Source organism: Colias croceus, chromosome 10 (genome assembly GCF_905220415.1).
Source record: "Colias croceus chromosome 10, ilColCroc2.1".
NCBI classification, from domain to species: Eukaryota; Metazoa; Arthropoda; class Insecta; order Lepidoptera; family Pieridae; genus Colias; species Colias croceus.
In genome coordinates this window covers 399,827-422,348 of record NC_059546.1, presented here as the reverse complement: position 1 = coordinate 422,348, position 22,522 = coordinate 399,827, and the positions used below count along the sequence as shown (strand labels likewise).

Genomic DNA, 22,522 nt, shown 5'->3' with positions numbered 1-22,522 from the left:
TCACAATTACAACCACTGCCAATGCTATCGTGGTGAGTAGATTTACCGCACATGTGAATGAAAAACTTTGGGAAAGATTTAGGAGCTGTTGCCCTGGTTTTATGGAAGCATAGAAATTTAGTCTTGGCAGCATTGAGGGAGAGAAGATTATTATTAAGCCACAACATAATTTGAGACATACCTTTCTGGCTTTTTTGAAAAACTTCAGCCCAGCTTGGGCCATGAAATAAAATCGCAGTATCGTCTGCATAACATATAATATTTGCATCGGTAAGAGGGAGAGAAATGAGATCGTTTAAATAAATTAGAAATAGGATCGGGCCGAGAATGCTTCCTTGGGGAACACCAAACGTGACATGATCTGGTGAACTCATGAACGAGTTAATTCTCACACGCTGCGTTCTTCCCTGGAGGTAGCTTCTGAACCAATCCAGTGCACATCCTCTTATACCGACACCTTCCAATTTCCTAATCAAGATTGGAACTGACACATATTCATATAAATATTTAATTGATTAAAAAATAGCGTTGATATTTTAAGACATTCGATTTTTAATGAGTAATCATCGTGGACATATTCATAACTATATTCATATTAATTTCCATTGGCAATTGCATAGTTATCCTGTGTGTACCCCAAGAGGTTTATGAAAAACATTTTACAGTTTTTTGAAATTCTTTAGGTGTGTTGACAATAAAATTTTTAGGTTGCGTTATGGCAATGCCGTCACATCATGGAGTAAGGCCACTATTTTGGTTGCCAAAGAAGTTTCACTACTGACACGTGTGCTCGTTACACACAATCCAATTGTTCATCTTTTATTTATTTACTGTAATTTAAATTCGTTATTATAAAAACTACAATCGGTTTCGGTACGTGATCTTCAGTTGGAACAAGTTAATTGTGTTTCAAATGTTTGAGTTTAAAAAAATCTAAATGAAAAACATATGTAAAAATTAATGTAAAATTAAAAGATTAAATATGTAGAGTTAATTATAGGACTAAAAGATTTTTTAAGGTTCCAACTGCTTACGCCTTTTTATGTTAAAGCTACTATTAGGTAAGTATTCTGTGGTTAAAGTATCTGTTAGATTGTTTATGAAATAAACATTTTTTCATGAATTCTTCGTCTTTTATTATGTATTCTTCCATTCACAAATATTTATTTACAAAAATATAAACATCTACTTTAAAATTCATCTATTCTATATTAAACGACACAGATAAATTGCTAATCTTCTTGTTACCAGGAGGTCTAAATATCAATTCTTTCTTCCCACTACTCAGCACGTGGCTTGGTCCATTTCGAAGCACCACTTGCTTGTACCTTGCTTTATTATCTTCATCATTAGACATCACTACAACTTGCTGTTTATTTGAATTATCCTCTCTTGTCATGACTCTCACTGTTTTATATCTCCTTCCGTTATCACGTCCATTTAATAATTGATCAGCTTCATCGTTACTTATCTTTTTCTCATATTTAATTTCACCATTATTCGATACATACGTCAGCACTGGCTTCACTAGTTCGTTCTCACTTTCTGAACTTGCTTTGCGTCTGAGTATTCTTAATTTGCGGCGTTTAAATTTCTTTCCTCGCCGTAGATAATCACAGTCACTGCTCGTTTCGTCACTCGATTCTTCTGAACTTGAATACTTTGGTTTTGGTTTCCATCGCCTTGGTCTGGGTTGTATTTGCGGTGGCATTGGCACGACTACAACAGGTGGTGGTCCTGGCGCTACAGGCATCGGCATAGGATATACAGGAGCTGGTACGGGCATTGGTGGAACAGGTGGTAAAGGAACTGGTGCATCTCCTGGATTACGGCAGCGACATTTCAAGTGACATGGTGAACAATATGAGAAGAACGCCGGTGTGCATTGCGGCATGCATAGACACGGAGGGCATGGCGGACAGTTCTTTGGTCTGGGAGATGCTATGCAATATGAAGGGGCATATGCCGGCACAGCTACTTGCACGGGCATAGGCACGGGTACAGGGATGGCTATTGCAACACTCTTTTCCGTGGTCGTTGTAGTGGTAGTAGTGGGGACAGTCTGTTCAGGTATTTCGATGGCGATGATTGGTATTTGCATTGGTGGTGGCATTGCGATCATTGGCGGAGGAGGAGGAGGCATGTAAACTGGATACGCTAATTGTACGTTGGCCTTTCTTATGATTGTGACTAGAATTATAAGAGTCCATTTCGATGATTTGATCTGAAAAAATTAAATAGATATAAATTGTACAACTTTGGAAACTATTAAAAGGGTAAATAATATCCATTTAGTTTACATTATGAACACACAGTATAAAAAGTATTTAAATAAATAAACTGATACAAAATAATCAATCAATTAGTACGTGGGTACTGAAGTAGGTAATAGCACTCATGAAAACAGAAGAAAGGATACATTGTACATTAATGTAGGAACTACTTACGTAACACATATTCAGCTGTAGAAATTCAATCGCTCTTTATGTGAACGGAAAATGCTTTTATGCATTTTACAATTTCTTACATAATCTAGCTCATTGTAACGTGATGCGGAAAATATGAAAATTTTGCTTTGAATGCTTACACAATAACAAACCATTCAATAAGTTATGGTCATAAAGATCATAAAAAAATTCGTTTTATAATCATAAAAAATGTAAATTCATTGTAAAGCAACATTGTTTTGGAAAAGTATACACTATATTGAATGTATAAATCTATACTATAAAAATGTATCACAAAATGTGTTGGTAAGCGCATAACCCGAGAACGGCTGAACCGATTTCGATAATTCTTTTTTTATTATATTCCTTGAAGTACGAGGATAGTTCTTATGTAGAGAAAACGTTAATATGTACCACGGGCGAAGCCGGGCGGACCGCTAGTTTTTAATATTTATGAACGTCATCATCGTCCGTTAATGTTTGATGGACTTGTTTTCGCATCATTAATCGCTCAGCTGTTATTTTTCTTAGATCTTTAAAAATACACAACGGAAATCCGTTGTCTATTTGAAAATCATGCAGTTTTTGAAGTGACACTTTAGGCGCGTTGAGAGTAAAATTTCAAGGTCGCGTCATGGCAATACCGTCACGTCATGGAGTAAGGCGACCATTTAGGTATCTTTGAATCTTGCCAAAGAAGTTTCACTTCTGACACGTGTGTTCGGCAAGTACTCTATTTTTTTATAGAGTGATTCAAGAAGAAGGTTTTAGAATTTAGTATATAGTTAGGGTTAAATTTTAAACAAAGCAGGCGAAGCCGCGGGCGAAAAGCTAGTGTTATATTTAATGTATTTGTATGATTTATACTATATTATTATGTATTTGAAAAGTGGGCCCATCACAAAAAGCTGAAGTATATATTTCATTGATTTAATAATTATATTACAAAGATTGCAAATCATCTTTTTCTGTGTCGGCTACTACCTCAGTAAATAGGTAAAGCATTTAACCTTTAAAGCTGTAGCAAATAAAATGACCTAAAATGGATGGAGAATTAGCCAAAAACAATAAATCGGTTCATTAAATGGCTCATAAATCGTTAACGGTAACGGTTACGATAAGTTTTACAAACGAAATTTTATTCTATACAAGAAAGTCTGCATAACTTTAATTTGCCCTTAAGTAAATATTTGCCCTTAAGTAATTAGTTTCAGAGATATCGGCCAAAAACTTAGCGAAGCTTTTTGTTTTATTGGACAGTGTAAGTGACCCTTAATCTAAAAAACAATTGAATTCGGATTGGAAATTTAGTGCGATGTTCAGCATGAAAACGGTTTTATTAACTGGGGTAAAAGGATTTTGGTAGAGCAGGCGAAGCTGCGAGCGGAAAGCTAGTTTAGGTAGTATAGAAATAACTTAAATTTTTTTTAATAAGAAATGTTAAGTTGAATTTATTTAACTTGATGAAATTGCTTGCATTTTTAGTTCTATGGTATTGTACTTGTAGGCATATAGTACTTTGTGGTTCTAATAGTATTTCTGAGCATAGATGTGCCTAATATTAAAACAATTAAATTTTTCTCACTGTTTATTTATCAAAATTAGGTAACAAAATACAAAACTTATAATACTCATTGAGCTACTACATTTTTGGGCATTTTATGTTTCGATTTTCTCCTATGATGCTTCTGGGTATTGCGTTCTGTTTTAATTTCTACTTTTTCTTCATCTCTATCAGCTCGTATTGCATCTTCTATTTCTTCAAATTCGTCGATTACTTGTTTAGCGTGCGTTGTAGATTCAAATGTATCGCCCGTTTTAACTTTCAACCAATCCTTCGCTTCACCTTTACTTATCTTCTTCTCGAATATAACGTAGCCATCTTTAGTAACATATTGTAGAACTGGCGTAAGTAATTCTTGTCTTTGATGCCTTCTTCTCTTCTCTCTACGATGTCGGTTAGATCGTCTCCCGCTGCGTTTACCTCTCCAATAGCCGTCGTATTCTGAAGAAGAATCTGTTAACTCGTTAGAAGATGTATCGGTATCGGTATCTGTGCTATCATCAGTGTCAGAATAATAACGAGGCCTTCTTTTGCGTATACGTATCCTTGGTCTAGGATCAGGTCGAATTTGTGGCTTTTTGAAGGAGTTGTCTGGAGAATAGAACGGCATTACAATTACAGGAAGCTTGTGAGCTGGTCCAGGTGGGCCTGGGAGAGGCATAGGCATCGGTATTGGCATTGGTCCCGGCATACCAGGCATCCCAGGAGGTACAGGGATTGGTATAGGTTCAGGTTGTTTACCTGGTGGTGGACTTTGGTAAAATGGTGGTGGGAATGTTTGACTTTGGATTGGTATTTGTAAATTTGGCATATCAGCAGCAGTCGGCATGCGGCAGTGCATTGGAAGGTTTTGGGGAAAATATTGAATATTTGTTGGACATAGCGGTAACTCTGGGTCCTTGCCAATTACACCAGTAAACACTAGAATAATTATGATGGAATGTATTCCGGCACGCATCTGTAAAAAAGAATATTTTTAATAAATCTTTATTATTAAAGTGCTTAAAAATTTTATGAAAGTTTTGAGATACATACTTTATACTTTCATTATTGACTAGACCTCCAGAACAAATTCTAACGATCACTGTGTTACAAGCTGGTTATATGAAGCTATTTCAAGGAAATTTTTGTGTTTGAAAAAAGTTCAACTCTTGCGCACAATGCACTTTATGTAATCGACAATAACCTATTGTATGACTTTTAAATCTTAATACCTAATACTTGCATTTTCTTATAAAACATTTTAAAATATATAATTTTTCATGTTGATATCATAATGTCCATCTGGAATTATCTTATTTAGGTACTTGCTACATTATTCTATTTGCGACTACTACCACACAATTACGAATGTTTTGTTTTACATATTTTGTGTAAAGGATTTAGTACTGTAATGTATCGATTTCAAACATAATGCACTTTTTAATCGTAACACTTCTTAAAAGATAGAGACACATTAATTTGATATATATCCAGAATCTATCCAGAATCTCGCTTTTAAGAAATCGCATTTTATGTATACTTAAATATTTAATTAAATTAACGCCTGAAAATACATTAAAAAACACATAAATCTACGTAACGGCATTGCATAAGAACAAGTTAATTTTCAAACAATAGGTTCGAACAAAATCTCCTGTATTTAAGAACATTTACAACGGCATAACGTTACAGTCAATCCACTCATGTTTCGAAGAAAGTATCAACTCCATCTTTTAAGAAGGTATGTTCTAATTTATTACAAAAAAATGGTGATGTAATTAATAAGTAAGTCCTCATATAATTCTATGGCTTATAATACTCCAATTAATTAAACATCCCAAAACGTGCAAGAGCTCGTGAAAATCCATAAAATTATAAGTATCTTACGCATTAATTGTATTCCATGTTTTCGTTGATGATAAAATCTTACCGGCTGTTTGAATATTATCATGATCTAAAGTCTAAACGATTATTTCTACTACATACTTACATTGCATTTTCAGATGGACACAGCGTTACTTCAAACATCAATAGTATTGCATTTAGCACTACAGGCATTGTCACAGTTTCCTGCACCAGGACAATATGCCTATCCACAAATGCATGGACAGATGGCGGCTCAAGTGCAGTACCCGATGGTCCATGCTGGACCAATGCCGATGATGCCAGGCCAACCAATGCCTCTGCACGCTCCATACCCAGTAGGTCAACAACGCATGCCTCTAGTTGTTATGCCATACCATAGCAAAGCTGCTGATAGAAAATACAAACGTCGCCGAAGACCCAAGAAGAAGTATTACAAAGATTCGTCATCCAGCTCTAGCAGTAGCGAAAGTTCTTCATCCAGCAAGGAGGATTTGAGGTCGCGAAAAAAGAAAAATAAACACAAAAGGAAGCAGCGGCAGGTCCTGACTCCTGTGATCTCTTACATGACAAGGAATGGAGATGTAGTATACCAGAAGAAAATAAAGAAGGACAACGCAAGAGATTGGCTCGAACTGAGCCAAAGTAAAGTGCCGGCTAAATTGGAAGATAGCAAAGAGATCAATGATAGCCAGGAGATGACTATGCATGACTTAAAAAAGAAATTCGGCCTGAAACGGAACCATAAACATAAACATTAATTTTTTATATTTTTATACCCTTTAATAAACTGAAATTTAAAAATATAAAATACGTTTTGTATTTCAATGTACTTAGTTAGTAATCCTTTCTTATGAACACAGAACATATAAAAGAACCACTACGTCTACGATGTAGATAGGCCTGTATATTGTTTTAGGTGATCAAAATTATTTTCCTGATAGATTTATTTAATTACATTTTGCTTGTGTAATCATTTCTGAAACCGAAAACGTAACGACTTTCAAAGTACACAATAGGAAAAAAAAAGAAACTTACAATTGTTTATAAAAGGTTCTTTGTTTCATATTTCATTGTAACATAGAATTAGTCGAATATAAAGCAGGTACACTGGATAATTGCACAGTATTTTATTTAAATAGATAGATAATAAAGGTAAAATGTAAATATAATTTAAAATTTACCTACCTTACCTATAATTTAAACTTTACCTGTTTAATATCACGATATTTTTTTCCAGATGAAATATTTCCGATACATCGCAATACTAACAACTATTTTAAATTGTAATAGCATCCAAACCAAACCACAATCATGTTTTGGTTGTATAAATGAATATGACGAGTTTCTTGTAACTACTACAAAATATTATTGGCCTTGGCTGCCAGGATATAAGTATGACCCTCCCAACTATGTATGGCCATATTATTTTTCTGGCTAATTTAATATTTTAATCGATAAAATAAAGTGATTATATAGGTTACCTATGTTTTTCTATTCTTTGCCACTATCAACTGACTCCTCCTATGTAACTTATTTTCTTATTTCATGGCTCCACCGCACTGTTCATTGACAAAATATGGCAAATGTAGATCTCACTCACCAAATTTCTACTAAAATAAAGTGCTTGCCGGTGCCAGAGTGCTTGTGCTATGTTAAAAATTCTATTTTTGAATTTCCTCAGCTATTTTTTTTTTAATTTTTATACAATATGTGGATTGTGGATGTGTAAAAATTAAAAATGAAATGGGGTGAAACCACAGTGGAACCGAAGCGAGCGGTTGAAATTAAATTAGTATTCAAAATCGATACTGATGTTTCGTACTTTATAAAGTAATCATAAAATTGAATAAAAGATAGAAGAAAAAAATTGAAAGAATACGAGAACAGCCGAATAGGCTTGCATCCAATAACAACCAAGACTTTGACATTTTAAATTCAAGTGTCAACTGTCAGCTGAAAAAGTTTCGAATATGTCAAATGTCAATGTCAGCGGGACAGCCGACATTTGCTGATATAATTTCAGTTTATTTTTTGATGAGTTGGTGAACGATGATGCCGATGTTCGCGTTATGTGATAGTGTTTTAGTTATTTTACGCATTTAATGCATGATTTCGTGCCGGTATCAGTGTGCAGTGAAAAGAGGTGTGAATTGGACGTGAAATGAATATTTTACCAATATTTGCGATGTAAATCACGTGCTCTACGAATGAAAACATTTTAGTGTTAGCATGTTAGTGGTTCGAGCGTTTTGCATCCGGTTCTCCTATTTGCAAAATGGTTTCGAGCGGTGATAAGGAGTGGAAGAAAAAATTAGGGTTCCCTATAAACTACGATTCGGGCCAGAGCTCGGATGACGATTTGTAAGTACATATTATTATCATTTAATGCGTGCACGAGAAACGTGATAGGTTACTACGTCAGTGTTTACATTACGTATTATGTGTGAAATGCGATTTTCGAAACTAATTTGTAAAATATGTTTATGTTTTATTGCATCATTTATAGAAATTCTTATTGGATTCACATAAGATATGATTTTGTATGAAACAGGTTTATCTAACACACTTAACTAGGTTTTAAACTTTCCCATAACACTTTGTAAAACATAATATATTATAAACTATCCAATTAGAATCTTATTAGAAATTTATTACAAGGGGGTATAATTGAATCTCAAATAAAGATCCAAGACAAGTATTAAAAACATAAAAAATATATATTGGATAATTACACAACTGATAAGCTTGTTGTCTACACACATGTACCATATATTGTTTTAAGAATATTCAGAATATTTTCTTATCTAAATTCTTGACCTGCGATAACAATCAAAGTAAATTCTAACTGTAATCAGAAGTTTTTAAAGCATCAATAATTGCTATTATTTTGGTCCTCTTTAAAATACTTCCTTATTGTTAGTCTCAGTAAATATCACCATTTTTCTGATGGACAAAATGTGTGCGGTGTGTGTTTACGTTTAATATTTATATTAAAGAATACATGAAAAGTAGGGCACTTAGTTCACCTGTCAAATTATACTGGTTCATATATTATTGTTACCATAAAAATTAAACAACAATATTAGAATTGAAATAATAGACAAAGAGATGTCTTTTACCACAGAATACATATTAGTAGCTAAACGCTACAGAATGGACACTCCCCGCCTCCCGCCAAAATTAAACACTTACCTCACCCCGCATGATACGCTATAGATGGCCCGCATTTTTCTGCAAGGACGATAAGCAACGAAGATTGACAACATTAATCAAATTGATGTAAAGTAATTTTATTATTTTGGATTTCGATTTTATGATTATCGTTTTTCGTAGAAAATGGTTAGATATTGAGCTGTTTACGGATGTATTTCATCAGAAAAACGCGAATTTCTTTACGCTAGTCACAAATGTGCCAACCATAAAGCGTTAACACACACATTTGCAGTCTCTACAGTGTGACTGTCAAAACGAAAATTTTGTATGGAGTGTCCGGGATGTGCTTTTACTTTAAATATTTTTAACATTTACACACTCTGGGTAAAATTATTGCAATTTCAAGTAGACCCTATATTTATAAAGCACTTGACTTTTGCTTTGTCCTTGGTGTTTGCTATTGGATATAGAAAAAAAAATGTCTATCATTAAATGGATTATGAATTGAAAAAGTCCATTTTACCATGCTCATAATAATTAATCCATGTAATATTTTCAGTAAAAGTAATTTTTTTTAAATAATTCCACAGCAAATACATGATATGCATTCATCACCAATGCTAATGGCATTAATATATTGTATGCTACAGACAAAATGTTTGATTTATAATGAGATAGACCTTAATAGTGTGATAAAAGAAATGTAAAATGGTGAAATTAGCAATCAATATTATAAGGATGATGACTTGAAACAGACTGCGGGACCATTTTGGATGAGAGTAGCAAGGAACAGGATGCATTGGAAAGAATTGGAGGAGGCATATGCCGAAAGACACACCGAACTTAGGGACCTCTTGTTACCCTATGTTTAGGAATAAAAGGCTATATTAAATTATAAGGATGATTACTTCTATCATACTGTGAAAACTCAATTGAGATTAGCCACATAATGTAGTGTTTAGTTATGTTAATACTAGCCGTAAATTACTGATTGCGTATCACTAATAGTGTTATCTTCTTCACTTACTGATAACGCTGTTCAAACATCAAGTGGACAGTTATAGCAGGTGTAATATTATGTAATTTGATTAATGGATATTTTATGGAGATTTAGATTTTTTTGATCATTTTATTTTTAGGTGACTCCCCCTGACCATGCTCACTGTAAAGTGTTTGAAACGCCGGGAAAATAATATAATGAATCAATCACGCGATTTGATTTACTAACTTTTTATTTCACGTGATTTCGTAAGATTCGTAAAGAATTTTTGATTTGTTTATGATTTTTAAACGCTTAAAATCCGTTAAAATGTCTTTTATTTCCAAATTCTCTTACATTTTTTGATTTTGCATTTTCATGCCCAGAAACAACTGAAATAGCTTTGTGATACTGATTATTTAAAAAAGGGTTTGTCTGTTCATGATAGACATCTATTTTGCTACAAATTTAAATTTACATTGAGTTGCTGTCAACATGTTGCTGGCAACCCTGCATTTTGTCACAGTTGACAGATATATACTACGTACATACAGTTAGGAAACTAAGCCCCCCCCCCCATGAAATTATGACGTATAGCTATAGGGCTGTTACTTTTTGATATTTAACCGACTTGAAAAATAAAGGAGAAGGTTATCAATTCGGCCTGTATATTTCTGTTTGCTTTTTTTTCACAGTTGATTTTGTGGTAATTTGGAGATTAAAAACCCGTTAAAATACAAAAATGGTGTAGCCTAAATATGAATTTACAAGAAGAAACAATCCGAATTATATAGCTTGTAAAAGTAAATACGTTTTTAGTAAATACGGTTTCCTTTTTTTATATTTTCGTGCTCTTCTAGATTGCGTAAAAAATAGATGCGATCTTTAAATAGACTGGACTCCTAATAGTTAGGTACTATTTGTAGCTATCATTTTGATAGAAAATATGTCAACATAATTTAAAACTCATACTGCCATATCTATAGAAATTAAAAAATAGTCTCTTTTTAACTTGTAGTCAGATATGGTATTTACAAATATATTTATTGAAAGGGCTACAAACTGAAACAATCGATATTTATTTAATGTGAATTGACATCACTTTAAACTTTTTTCCATACTATATTCAAAATCTGTGGATGTGTCACCCGCTACTATTGATCCCCCTCAATACCCTCGTAAACACGCTTGATGGGGGGGAGCCATTTCGAACATTTTGTATGAAGTTTCCTTACTGTATGTATCTGTATATTGTGATTTTGTGGAGTTGATAATGCATGTCGAAATCTTGCCGAGATGTGTCAATGAAAAATTTAAACAAAGTTTTCACCATTGTTGTTAATTAGCTGTTGCTCTTAATGTTTCCAAGAATATAAAACTTTATTTGGACATAAATTGTACAATAAAACATCAAAACCTAGGATATATTACTTAGTATTATTAACTAGGTGTTCCCCGATGTTTCACCCGCATCGCTCCGCTCCTGTTGGTCATTGCGTGATGATATATAGCCTATTATAGCCTTCCTCGATAAATGGGCTATCTAACACTGAAAGAATTTTTCAAATTGGACCAGTAGTTCCCGAGATTATTGCGTTCGGACCAACAAACAAACTCTTCAGCTTTATAATATTAGTATAGATTATATACATTTGTATTGTTAAACTTTACTAAGTAGTAGTAATTACTAATTGTGAACATTTTTATTCAGAAATTTTCCTACAAGGAGGTTCTGTCAATTATTGTTTTCTAGACTGCAATGACCTTCATTTTCTTTTGAGAATATATTTAACAGAATAAGTTCTTTATTAATGCTTATTTTCATTGCAATAAAACAATGGAATAGGAAAAAAATTGCTATGGGTAAATAGTAGAGATGCGCCGAATAGTGGTTTCACCGAATAACCGAATACCGAATACTATTCGGTTAGAACCTTACCGAACCGAATATTCGGCCGAATTATTCGGTTCAATGTTTTGACGTGTTTTGATGCGTAAACCGGTTCTAACGGGTCGCAAGTAGCTGCCGGCTCGGTGGCGAGCGAGCCTTACCTCACCAGGGCGGTGAGGTAAGGCTCGCTCGCCACCGATTATTCCATAACTATTACAGATATCAAAAAACTTTAAACTGATATTGAAAGTACGATACCTAATGAGTAAAATGACAATAATAACTTTTTAAAAATAAAACGAGAAATATCCAAAAATGTTACATGAAACGCTCCCATACATTTAGTATGAAATATGACTATTTCAAACATTTAATATGAAAGGTTTTGCTTTGTTATTTGATTTTGTGCTATAATTATTTCGCAAATTTTAATGAAAGTTCATTTAGAGACTGTAAATAGAGCTCGATGTGGAATACAATGGTATTCCAAATCGAGGATGTCGTCTCGAACATTGTATGGGAGCGTTTCATGTAACATTTTTGGATATTTCTCGTTTTATTTTTAAAAAATTATTATCGTCATTTTACTCATTAGGTATAGTACTTTCAATATCAGCTTAAGGTTTTTTGATATCTGTTATAGTTACGGAATAATCGCCTGTGCACACTTAACGATTACACCCTGTATACCTTAGGTTCAAACATTCTTCATAGGATTTCTTTGACTTGTGTATAGTATGACATAAATCATTCATAATATGAAGTTATTTATTTAGTTCTATAGCCAAGAAAGTAGAAATACTCATACCGAATATATTCGGCACCTAAACCGAATAATTCGGCCGAATACGAATAGTGAAAAAGATGCCGAATATGCCGAATACCGAATATGTATTCGGTATTCGGCGCATCCCTAGTAAATAGGTTGTTATAGTGTCGCACTGAAAACATAATATTTATTGTTCGTGCTGATAACCGAAACAAATGAACCTCTATGAAGCTCTTAGCTGCTTTGCATTTTTATTTATTAATTACTCTTTACTAAAACTATACATGGGAAACAAAACAGCAAATACCTTTCTCAAGGACCAATTTAGCTCCGAATATCATTTAAACTATTTGTTTATTTAGACCTCAATGCATTAAACGAGAGTTTCATATAAGAAAAAAAATGTATGCGTGTACTAGTGTACACACGTAAGAAGTGAAACTTCTTTATGACCTTATTTTTCAAAAAATAATTTACTAACTATATGCAACTTTACAGAAATACGTCGAATCACGCGTGGTAGGGATAAGAAAAAGATGGCGCGTAACAGAAAAATGTTACACTAAATTTTTTTCCAACCCCGATAAAGAAGTTTCACTTCAAAAGTAATCCGTTTTTCCTGCAATAATTCCCAACAGAAATCGCAACAATGAAGTTACATCCCATCTTGTTTAAATATAGCTATAGTTACTGTAAATTACAAGTACCCAATGAATAGAACAAGCATTTTAAGTACGATTTTAAAGTAAATCCTCTATGTAATGTCGAGTTTCCGTGTTTGTATTCATTGTGTACCTAACAGTAACAGGCATACATTTAACATATAATTAATCGACAATAGGCTACACCGGCCAAGGTTAGACTTATTGAACTATGAATGTTTTGACAAAAAGACGTATAAGTGTGTAATTTTACTAATTGCGATCTTGACTTGTATTTTGTTAAATCTATACTTAATAATATTAAAAAGCTGAAGAGTTTGTTTGTTTGAACGCGCTAATCTTGGAAACTACTGGTCCGATTTGAAAAATTCTTTCGGTGTTAGATATCGAGGAAGGCTAGTTATAGAGTATAGGCTATAAATCATCACTCTACGACCTACAGGAGTGGAGCCACGGGGGTGAAACCGCGCAGAGCAACTAGTATGTTACAGTATGTACGTAATGTTTATACCTAGATTTCGAGGTAAAATACCTTATATAATTGGAACACACCATTTTAAAAACTTCAATTATAACCTAGGACCTAACTAGGTAAACCTAACAATATTTTTTATTAAAAATACTGTTTGGTACATGGTAATATTTGGCATTACTGTTAAAAAAAACGGGAATTTATCATGACGCGTTCAAGGTCGTCATTCGTAAAGAATTTTTGATAAACCACCAGTGTCGGATATAAGCAATAATGTTTGCTGTCGCACTCTATTCCGAGAATGATAGTAGATAACGGGTGATTATAATTACTAGGTACATTCACGGGTATGTTACGCTTATCATAGCGTTTGATTAGGTATACTAGGTATTTTATCTTCTTTCGTCTGTGTGTACATTTTACGTGACACGGCCTCAAGAGTATTCAGAAAGACCATCCAAGCAAATAACATACAATTACTAAGTAAAGAAAAATATTTAATATTCAATTCTTTATTGACTTGACTAACTATCACCTATTTGTTTGTTTCCACTAGTAGGCTGCTGCAGGCAGTGGCGTACCTATTATTTATTGCAACATAAGTAATAATTAAAATATACCTACAAGATTCATTTAAAATATCTGCGTGGAATATTGTGGTAATGTGGCATGTAAAGGGACACCACCTTAGAAATCTGGCATAGCCGCAGACTGATTTGTGGTGGTGCCCAACAGTATCTGTGACATTTTCACGATTTACTGTTAAAGTACCTGAATATCCTATTTAACACATATATGGATAAAAGTCAGAACTTAAAATTTCAGACCTACATTTGTCTTAACTGACGGATAAGCTAAACAATACAATTAAGGTCTTTAATTAATTATTGAATGTTGCCGAAAATACACGATTAATTACTATCACGTACAATGATAGTCGTATTTCGTTTTATTTAAGTTACTAAAATGATGCTTTTGTTAGCAATACATTATCCTTTTTTACCTCAAAAATATCTCTAAAAAGCTCTTAAAAATTATTTTTGATTTATATAAAGATAGGTACGTGGAGTTACTTTAATTATTAGGTATTCAATGACACCTAGTCATTTGGATACCAATAATTTATTGGAATTTAGCTGACTTTAATACATGATTATTGATTACCTAGTTACTTAAATTATATCATTTTGATATATTGCTTTTAAATTAATCGAATAAATTACACGGTCTATGTAAATTACATTTTCTCCAGGGTAAGGTGTGAAATCAACAGAACCTTCGGACAAAGATGGCTAGATCCATGCTAGATCAGATAAATTGACATGATTCTGAAAAAGTCAAGATGGAATCTTGATGTGTTAGTTTTGGCGTGTAACAAATTGTTAATTAGCGGATAAATTTCGGTTTGTAATCGAACTAGGTAGGTAGGTAACTATTAGAAATTTGTTTTTAAAATGGGCTATCCAGCTAAGGAGACATGCGCGTTTTGATTCTTAGAATTTAGAAATTTACAAGTTTTCCTTATTTACCTGAGTTTTGTGTGAATTTTTAATTAACATGTTCACAAACTATATTTCAAATTTGCTAATTTAAAAACAGCGTCTGCAACAGGTTTCGGTTCGACATTCTGACATGGTCATCGAACTCTTATAACCTTTGTTCACTGGAACGTCCTATTAATATACACATCATCTCAAAATTATTTAAATAACTAATTATTTGTACAATAATTGAGAATTAATTAAGGTTCATTCATCTCTAGTACAGGTGATAAGGTAGTTCCTACTTCCTAGAAGTGATATGCGTATTGCATATCGTTGTCTCTGTCTCGCAATCGTATTTTTAGATTGAATCACAGTAATAGACTGAAATGTAAACATTTATTTCAACTGAGATATTTTAGAATATTGGTCGGTAGAGATGAATCTAGAAATATAATTTTAATATGTTTAAAGTGATTTAAATTGTAAAGCTTAGCTAAAAAGTTATCAGAACGTCCAGACCACGTCGCATTAAACTGCAGTTTATAGTTCTTATAAAATGGTCAAACATACATATAATAATAAGTTGTATAGTTAATGGTGTTATTCATCGTATAGTGTCTCAAAGAATGATAATAAATATGAACTTCTGGAATAAATTAGCGACGGTTATTTAGAATTTCAGATTTCTAACTAGTTTTTATTTTCGAAGCCCACTAAATAACAACATATTATTCAGAAAAAATAATATGATCCCCATGACTTCCAGTGACAGCCAGGATGTAGTGATGCGTCATCCGCGGCGCTCGTCCCGCTTCCTCCTGCAAGAGAGCGGGGACGGCTCTGAGGCAGACCTGCTGGGGACCACTCCACCGAGGGCCAGGATACGGGACAAGGAGAAACGGAGGTCTGTGTATACAATGGTTTCATACTTTAACATTTATTGTTTTAAATAGTGCTTTTGAATCGTCTAAATAAGGAATAATTTACCAATTTACCACCGGTTTGGAAAGTAGTTTTTCTAAGTTGGCAAGAAATTCTGTTTTCATCATCATGCTATAATATAATATCACAAATTTATTTCTTTTACGGAGCCATTTCATCTTATATGTTTTTCATGAAATTGATGATAGGCTGGATAGTGGTATAGGCTAATTATTATTGCCGTGAAACATTAATTCATTTTCATGCGAAATACTTTTATCAAGATGGGCAAGGTCGCCAGAAAATTTATTGTAAAGCAAGTGCATATTATTTTGTTTGTTTTGATCATCCTGTTATCTTACGTTAATCTTCGTTGTTGGTTTATATGTGATAGGATAACAGTGTATGGTAATGCAAATACCTCTACAGCTGGTAGAGAAGACAATACTGTCGTGTTAAATTCAGCCACCGTACCGCGATAAGACATCACGGTACGGTAGCAGTAGTAGGCACTTAGGCAGTATGGAAAAATGACAGCGCTACCTATATAGTTCGTCTAGCGCCATCACTTACTCGCACAGGAAATAATCCATACTAATATTATAAATTCGAAAGTAACTCTGTCTGTCTGTCTGTGACTCAATCACTGAACCAATTTGCATGAAATTTGGTATAGAGATATTTTGATACCCGAGAAAGGACATAGGCTACTTTTTACTCCGTGACATAGTGAAGTCCCGTGTCCCCAAGTGGGGTAAGGGGCAGATGCATTATTCATACATCTGTTTCACTGATCGATTTTCTTTAGGGACAAGTAGGTGATCAGCCTTCTGTGTCCTACCAGACCGAGACATTTTTTTTTTTCTTCGTCTCCACCGGGAATCGAACCCAGGACCCCTCGGTGCTACGCTCACGCGTCAACCACTGTACCAAGGAGGCGGTCATCTCTCTCCGTGACATAGGATAGGTTTTATCCCGGAAATCCCACGGGAACGGGAGCTATGCGGGTTTTTCTTTGACTGCGCGGACGAAGCCGCGGGTGGAAAGCTAGTACTGCTATAAAACATCATGGTAGCCCAGTTCAAACTTATTCGCTCATATAAATAAATAAAATAAATAAATAAATATTCAGGACAATTTTCACACACGGCACGATCTGATCCCATACTAAGCTTTCGCTTGTGTTATGGAAACCAGATGGCTGATAAACATACATATATAATTTTTAAATAAATACTTATATAGATAAATAACACCCAGACACAGAGCAAACATCTTTGTTCATCACACAAATATTTGCCCCGGGTGGGTATGGAACCCACGACCAGTGGCTTGGAAGGCAGGGCCACTACCAACCAGTCATGCATATAGATACAAACATATTTGAAAAGCGCAACAAAATTATCCTATAACACGAATTATTCATTCCCAACATGCCAAAGATTAGATTGTATAAATACTAAACATACGCATATTTGAAGCGCAACCATATCCCACTATCAGGTATTATCGCGCTATAACACTCGACATTAAGCCTATCTGTACATTCATGCATTTTTGTAATACACACGTCAATTGAACAAAATACTGAATCAAATCAGTATATGTATGAATCAGCGATCAGGGATTATAGGACAGAAATCGGTTATGTCCCTCTGACTCAACAATAGAACAATACAAACATATTATATAAAATCATTTTGAAAGTACAGTATTATAATTATGTTAATGTTATTCTATTTTTACTCGAGGAATTCCCTAACAAAAGATACATGCTATTTATATCGTTCCGGAATTTTGGCCAGTACGGAAAATTTCACCGGTGACTACGCAATCTCTGTAGTTTATCAAGTCTAGTCTACCGATCCTGATTATATACGAAATGTACCTGCGTATTTGTGGAAAAGCTATTGTCATCGACTGATTACTGCGATAATCTAAAATGCTAATGGTGGGTTCAGACGCTTGCGTTCAAAGTGACATTCAACGAGCACAAGCACGGGCGCAAGCATGTAAATATGTTGATGTGCATTCGCACGTGTTTGTTTGTACCGTTAGTACACGGGCTGCTTGCCGGGCTACTTGCCGGGCTGCTTGGCAGGCTGATTGCCAGGCGTCTGAACGTACCATAATATTTTTTAAATTTACATTTATAGAAGTTGACTCAGGTCAATCATTTCGACAAAATGTATTTTTTATGCCCACTGTGGCAAAGCTCCATCAACCATCAACTCTTTTGCCAGCTTGCTGCCACATCTGAATATTTATTTATTTGCCAGTCGCCTGATAGTAAGCGCTATTATCGCCCATGAATATTTACGTAGTGTGCACATGTAGCATTTACTGCTATTGCACGCCGATATTCCGTGTAGATATAGTACCTATTGCGAGCTAGCCCAAGTCATTCTAAAGCTTGTTCGACCTCCACACTATAAATATATTGACCCAATGTTATTATTTTCAGAAATATGATGGATTTTAGTCCGTGCTATCAACGGTCATCTATCAATGAGAAAGAACCCGTTCCAGCATTTCAGCCCACGCCACCTGGTAAGTATTAAATTAGAATAACATAAGAAAATTAATATAAAACTAACATGACCTAAAATAAAACATAATCATTCGTCATGTCTGTCTGTCTGTTCGCGATAAAGTCAAAAATAATAATAATTAATTAATAATAAAATAATTATTTTCATTCTGGTTTCACCATATTTTTACCAGTTCATGGAGCAGTTCTCGAGAAGTTTTTTTAGTAATTAGTATGTAGTCATATTCATAAACGAAAAACGTGTAAAATCACTGTGTGTAAAATGTTATAAACTGATTATTTCAGAACGGTTAAAAAAGCGCGCGAGTCTCAAGCTAGTCAGGTCCAAGGAGAGGGACTGGAAACAGGAGTTTGGGCAGAGGGAGCCGAAAGCTGACTCCCTCCCCTCTCCTGGGCCCGTGCCTGCGGTGCCGACGTTGGTAAGTTTTATAGTAACATTGTTTCTTTACCAAAATGTAATTAATTGTTCATACTATCTATAAGCTTGTAATTTTACATATGTATAAAAAGAGCGTGTGTGCCGAGCACACGTGTCAGAAGTGAAACTTCTTTGACAAGATTCAAAGATACCAAAGTCGTGATCTTTTAATTTTACCCTCAACGCGCCTAAAAAATTTTCCCTTCTAAAAATATATTTTAGAGCTCAAACTTAAAATTCCCGTGTTCTTTTCTTTTAGGCTGGTTGCAGAGCTTGACCGACCGTCAGTGCGTACCGTCGGTCCTGACGATACGCATCAACAATTGTATGACTATGACACTAATGCGCATGAATTGTCACGCGTATTGACGCGTGCGTATGGTCGGTCTAGCTATGAACGGTTTTATGAATTTCCATACATATGACAAGCGCGACTGATGTACGCACTGATGGTCGGTCAAGCTCTGCAACCAGCCTTAGTGTATAAAGCAGCATTTCATGTACCTGTTTTTCGAGAATCATTACCAATCCTAGAACTAATACCTATATCATGTGTTTGTACAGTAGAATTTCATTATTTTTGTATTATTTAGTATTGTGCTACTTTATCTGTGTTGCCTTTTATGTATTTTATAACTTATGTTCTGTGTGTGTGCTGTCCCAAATAAATTGTCACAAAATCTGTCTTCCCGTCTTCTTTCACTCCGGAAGGTGGAGTCCTGCAACCGCTTCATGTCGCTGACGTCACGGCTCAAAAGCAGACCGACTGAGGAGTTGGTGCTCGAGCGACCTGATGAGGAACTGCCTCCGAGCAGAGTGAACTTCCACAATACGTTCAGCATGCTCATCAATATGGGGAACATTGAGAAGGGCTGCCGGCGGACTGTGAGTACGCGTTGTTTTCATATATTTTGCTTGAAGTGTAGATAAGTTAGGGTGAGGGTGATATTCAGGGTGAGAATGAAAATATGATAAGTTGCTTTGTGTGAAAACCAGTATCCTCGTAGCTGAACCCGTGAGATACGGGAGAGGGCTAGGGAGATGATAGATGATGATACAAGAAATGCAAAACAGCGTGGTGTAAAAAAAATGACAACGGAGTACGGAACCCTACTTTATGCGTGCTCCGACACGCACTTGGCCGTTTTTTTCTTATTTAGTATATTTCATAACACCATATGAAGAAAATCCAAAAAAATAATAATTTCTATTTACCTTTCAGATAAGTAGAGAAGAAAAAGTATGGCAGAACGAATTGAAGGATCTCATCTGGCTGGAAATCCAGGCCAAAATAGCCGGCCGCAGTCTGGCGCAGCAGGACGCGTTCCTGTGTGCACAGAGGAATGTCATTCCTAATATTGTGCGGGATATACTAGAATATAAGTGAGTATGAATACATTTTTTGAAGTGAAACTTCTTTAGGCGATGAGAGTAAAATTTCAAGGTCGTGTCATAGCAATGCCGTCCGTCCTGGAGTTAGGTAAATTTTGGTATCTTTGAATCTTGCCAAAGAAGTTTCACTTCTGACACGTGTGCTGGGCAAATACGGTCTTCATTCTTAAATTGTTTTCCAGATTCATTAGTCACCGTCCGTGCTGCAGATCGAGTGCCCAATTACAGACCACGCTAGAGTGTTCGAACGAAGATCTCTCCTTGGAGTATACGGATGAAACTCAGTTGAACCTGGGTGGAGATGGTGAGTATACAATGTACCTAAACATGCACATCACATCTCGATTTTGTCAGTGTACAGGTAAATTAGCTTGGAGAAATTTTTGCGTTTGTAGTAGTGTATGGTCAGCAAATAAAATAAAACAACATTTTATTTTTAGTTTTTATTTTATATTATATATATATATGGGATTTTAAATTAAACTATATGTGTTTCTCCTCTGAAAAAGATGGGACTTTAATTTAATATTTGCACATTTAACATACGTATAACTTTTACAAAATGAACATGATTTTACAAAATGACAATGTTACTAAAATGAAAAATTTACTAACCTGAAAAAGAAACGACATTTAAAGTTTAATTCTTTAGTTTGAGAAGTCAAAGGCTTGCCTCGACCATGTTTTAACACTGGAGCCATTTTGAATTAACAATATAAAGTTACAACACTTACACACAAATTAAACACTTCAACAAATATTATAACAATAATAACAACAATTAACAAATACAAAAGGAGATTGCCCAAGTGACTATGGCACTTGGTATCGCAATCAAACTTATTGTGTCAAGATGAAATATAGCTCAATTTAAAGCTTGATGTTAGTACTTTTAGAAACGATTAAAGTTTTTATGTAAATAAGCCGCAGTTCGCGACAATAAAAATAAAACAATAGTTTTATTCAACACTTCAAAAAAATACTTTATCGAGTTTAAACTAACGATGAACGTTAAGTTTTACATTTATTACATAGGTAATATTTTAATTTACAAGACAAATGTGAAAAGTAAATCGTAATAAACATTATTTCAAAATAAATTACGTAGAACATTGCGTCGAACACATTCATTCAAGATTCATTTCAAATAGAAACTATGACATAGGACGCAGGACGCTTGCAAGAGAGATAGATATATGTATGAAAGCAAAAACTTTTACTTTTATTTCTATTTATTTGGTATAATTACGACTTAATAGTGATAAATATGATCATTATAAATACAAATAGGAATTAACAATATCACGAACACGTGGCACAACTCAAATTTTACCGATACCACCCGTGGTCATTCTCCTTTATCAATTAAACTACGTACATAATAATTATAATTTTTGAATGAAATGTGTGCTTTATGTTCTAACGGTACCAAACAACTGCATTTGGCACCTGCGGACAGCGTAAACTGGTTTATTCTGGTTTTGTGCGTGTTTCCACTTTCCACTATCAAGTGACGATTTATTTATTTGTTTTGTTTCGTAATTATTATGGTCAAATATTAATTATGAAACAAATTATTATGGACACGATATTTTATTGTTTCACGGTAGTCGCCTAGTCGTTTGCTCAAGGACGTGAAATTGAATGATATATTTTTTTTATAAAGTCAAAACCATTTTCTTTCAAATAAAAACTTGTTTTTATTGAAAACAAAAGTTTTGCTAGGAATAAGTATAAAATTAAATAGTAATGTTAGGATATCGAAACATTTTTGTATAGGCCAGAACGATATAGTGGAAACGCGCTCTAAGATCTGAGTAATATACACACCACTACATATGCAAAAATTTCTCCAAGCTAATTTACCTGTAAATGCGTTTCAATTAAACTTATGTTCCTGTAAAAAAACAGACTTTTACAGATTTAGTTAATTTAAACCGTCCTTTTATATTTTGTATGCCTCCATGGAAG

General features: G+C 34.3%; 4 protein-coding genes across 6 annotated transcripts in view; 2 read left to right on the top strand and 2 right to left on the bottom strand.

Moving 5' to 3' along the window:
• Positions 1-1,163: 1,163 nt before the first annotated feature.
• LOC123695136 (SH3 domain-containing protein C23A1.17-like) lies at positions 1,164-7,011 on the bottom strand. 2 transcript variants are annotated; one of them, XM_045640874.1, is made up of 2 exons: positions 6,895-7,011; positions 1,164-2,224 (listed from the first exon to the last, which is right to left on the bottom strand). In XM_045640874.1, exon 2 carries the CDS (start codon positions 2,141-2,143, stop codon positions 1,202-1,204), a length of 942 nt encoding a protein of 313 aa, XP_045496830.1. In that variant the 5' UTR covers positions 2,144-2,224; positions 6,895-7,011; the 3' UTR covers positions 1,164-1,201. The 2 variants fall into 2 exon arrangements, with proteins under 2 accessions (XP_045496830.1, XP_045496829.1); XM_045640873.1 differs by lacking the exon at positions 6,895-7,011 and adding an exon at positions 2,448-2,591.
• On the bottom strand, positions 4,029-7,454 carry LOC123695137 (classical arabinogalactan protein 9-like). Of its 2 annotated transcripts, none has more exons than XM_045640876.1 (2): positions 7,341-7,454; positions 4,029-4,969 (listed from the first exon to the last, which is right to left on the bottom strand). In XM_045640876.1, exon 2 carries the CDS (start codon positions 4,967-4,969, stop codon positions 4,079-4,081), a length of 891 nt encoding a protein of 296 aa, XP_045496832.1. In that variant the 5' UTR covers positions 7,341-7,454; the 3' UTR covers positions 4,029-4,078. The 2 variants fall into 2 exon arrangements, with proteins under 2 accessions (XP_045496832.1, XP_045496831.1); XM_045640875.1 differs by lacking the exon at positions 7,341-7,454 and adding an exon at positions 5,047-5,250.
• On the top strand, positions 5,645-6,667 carry LOC123695138. The gene is made up of 2 exons (XM_045640877.1): positions 5,645-5,734; positions 5,997-6,667. Exon 2 carries the CDS (start codon positions 5,997-5,999, stop codon positions 6,615-6,617), a length of 621 nt encoding a protein of 206 aa, XP_045496833.1. The 5' UTR covers positions 5,645-5,734; the 3' UTR covers positions 6,618-6,667.
• Positions 7,455-7,889: 435 nt separating the features above from the next.
• The window catches only part of LOC123694837, a 39,500-nt gene continuing 24,867 nt past the window's right edge, over positions 7,890-22,522 (top strand). Inside the window, exons 1-7 of the mRNA XM_045640429.1 lie at positions 7,890-8,220; positions 16,036-16,173; positions 18,655-18,740; positions 19,027-19,160; positions 19,868-20,044; positions 20,382-20,542; positions 20,734-20,855. Of these exons, the coding sequence (XP_045496385.1) occupies positions 8,135-8,220; positions 16,036-16,173; positions 18,655-18,740; positions 19,027-19,160; positions 19,868-20,044; positions 20,382-20,542; positions 20,734-20,855 (904 nt within the window). The 5' untranslated portion in view covers positions 7,890-8,134. The remainder of the gene's footprint in view (positions 8,221-16,035; positions 16,174-18,654; positions 18,741-19,026; positions 19,161-19,867; positions 20,045-20,381; positions 20,543-20,733; positions 20,856-22,522) is intronic.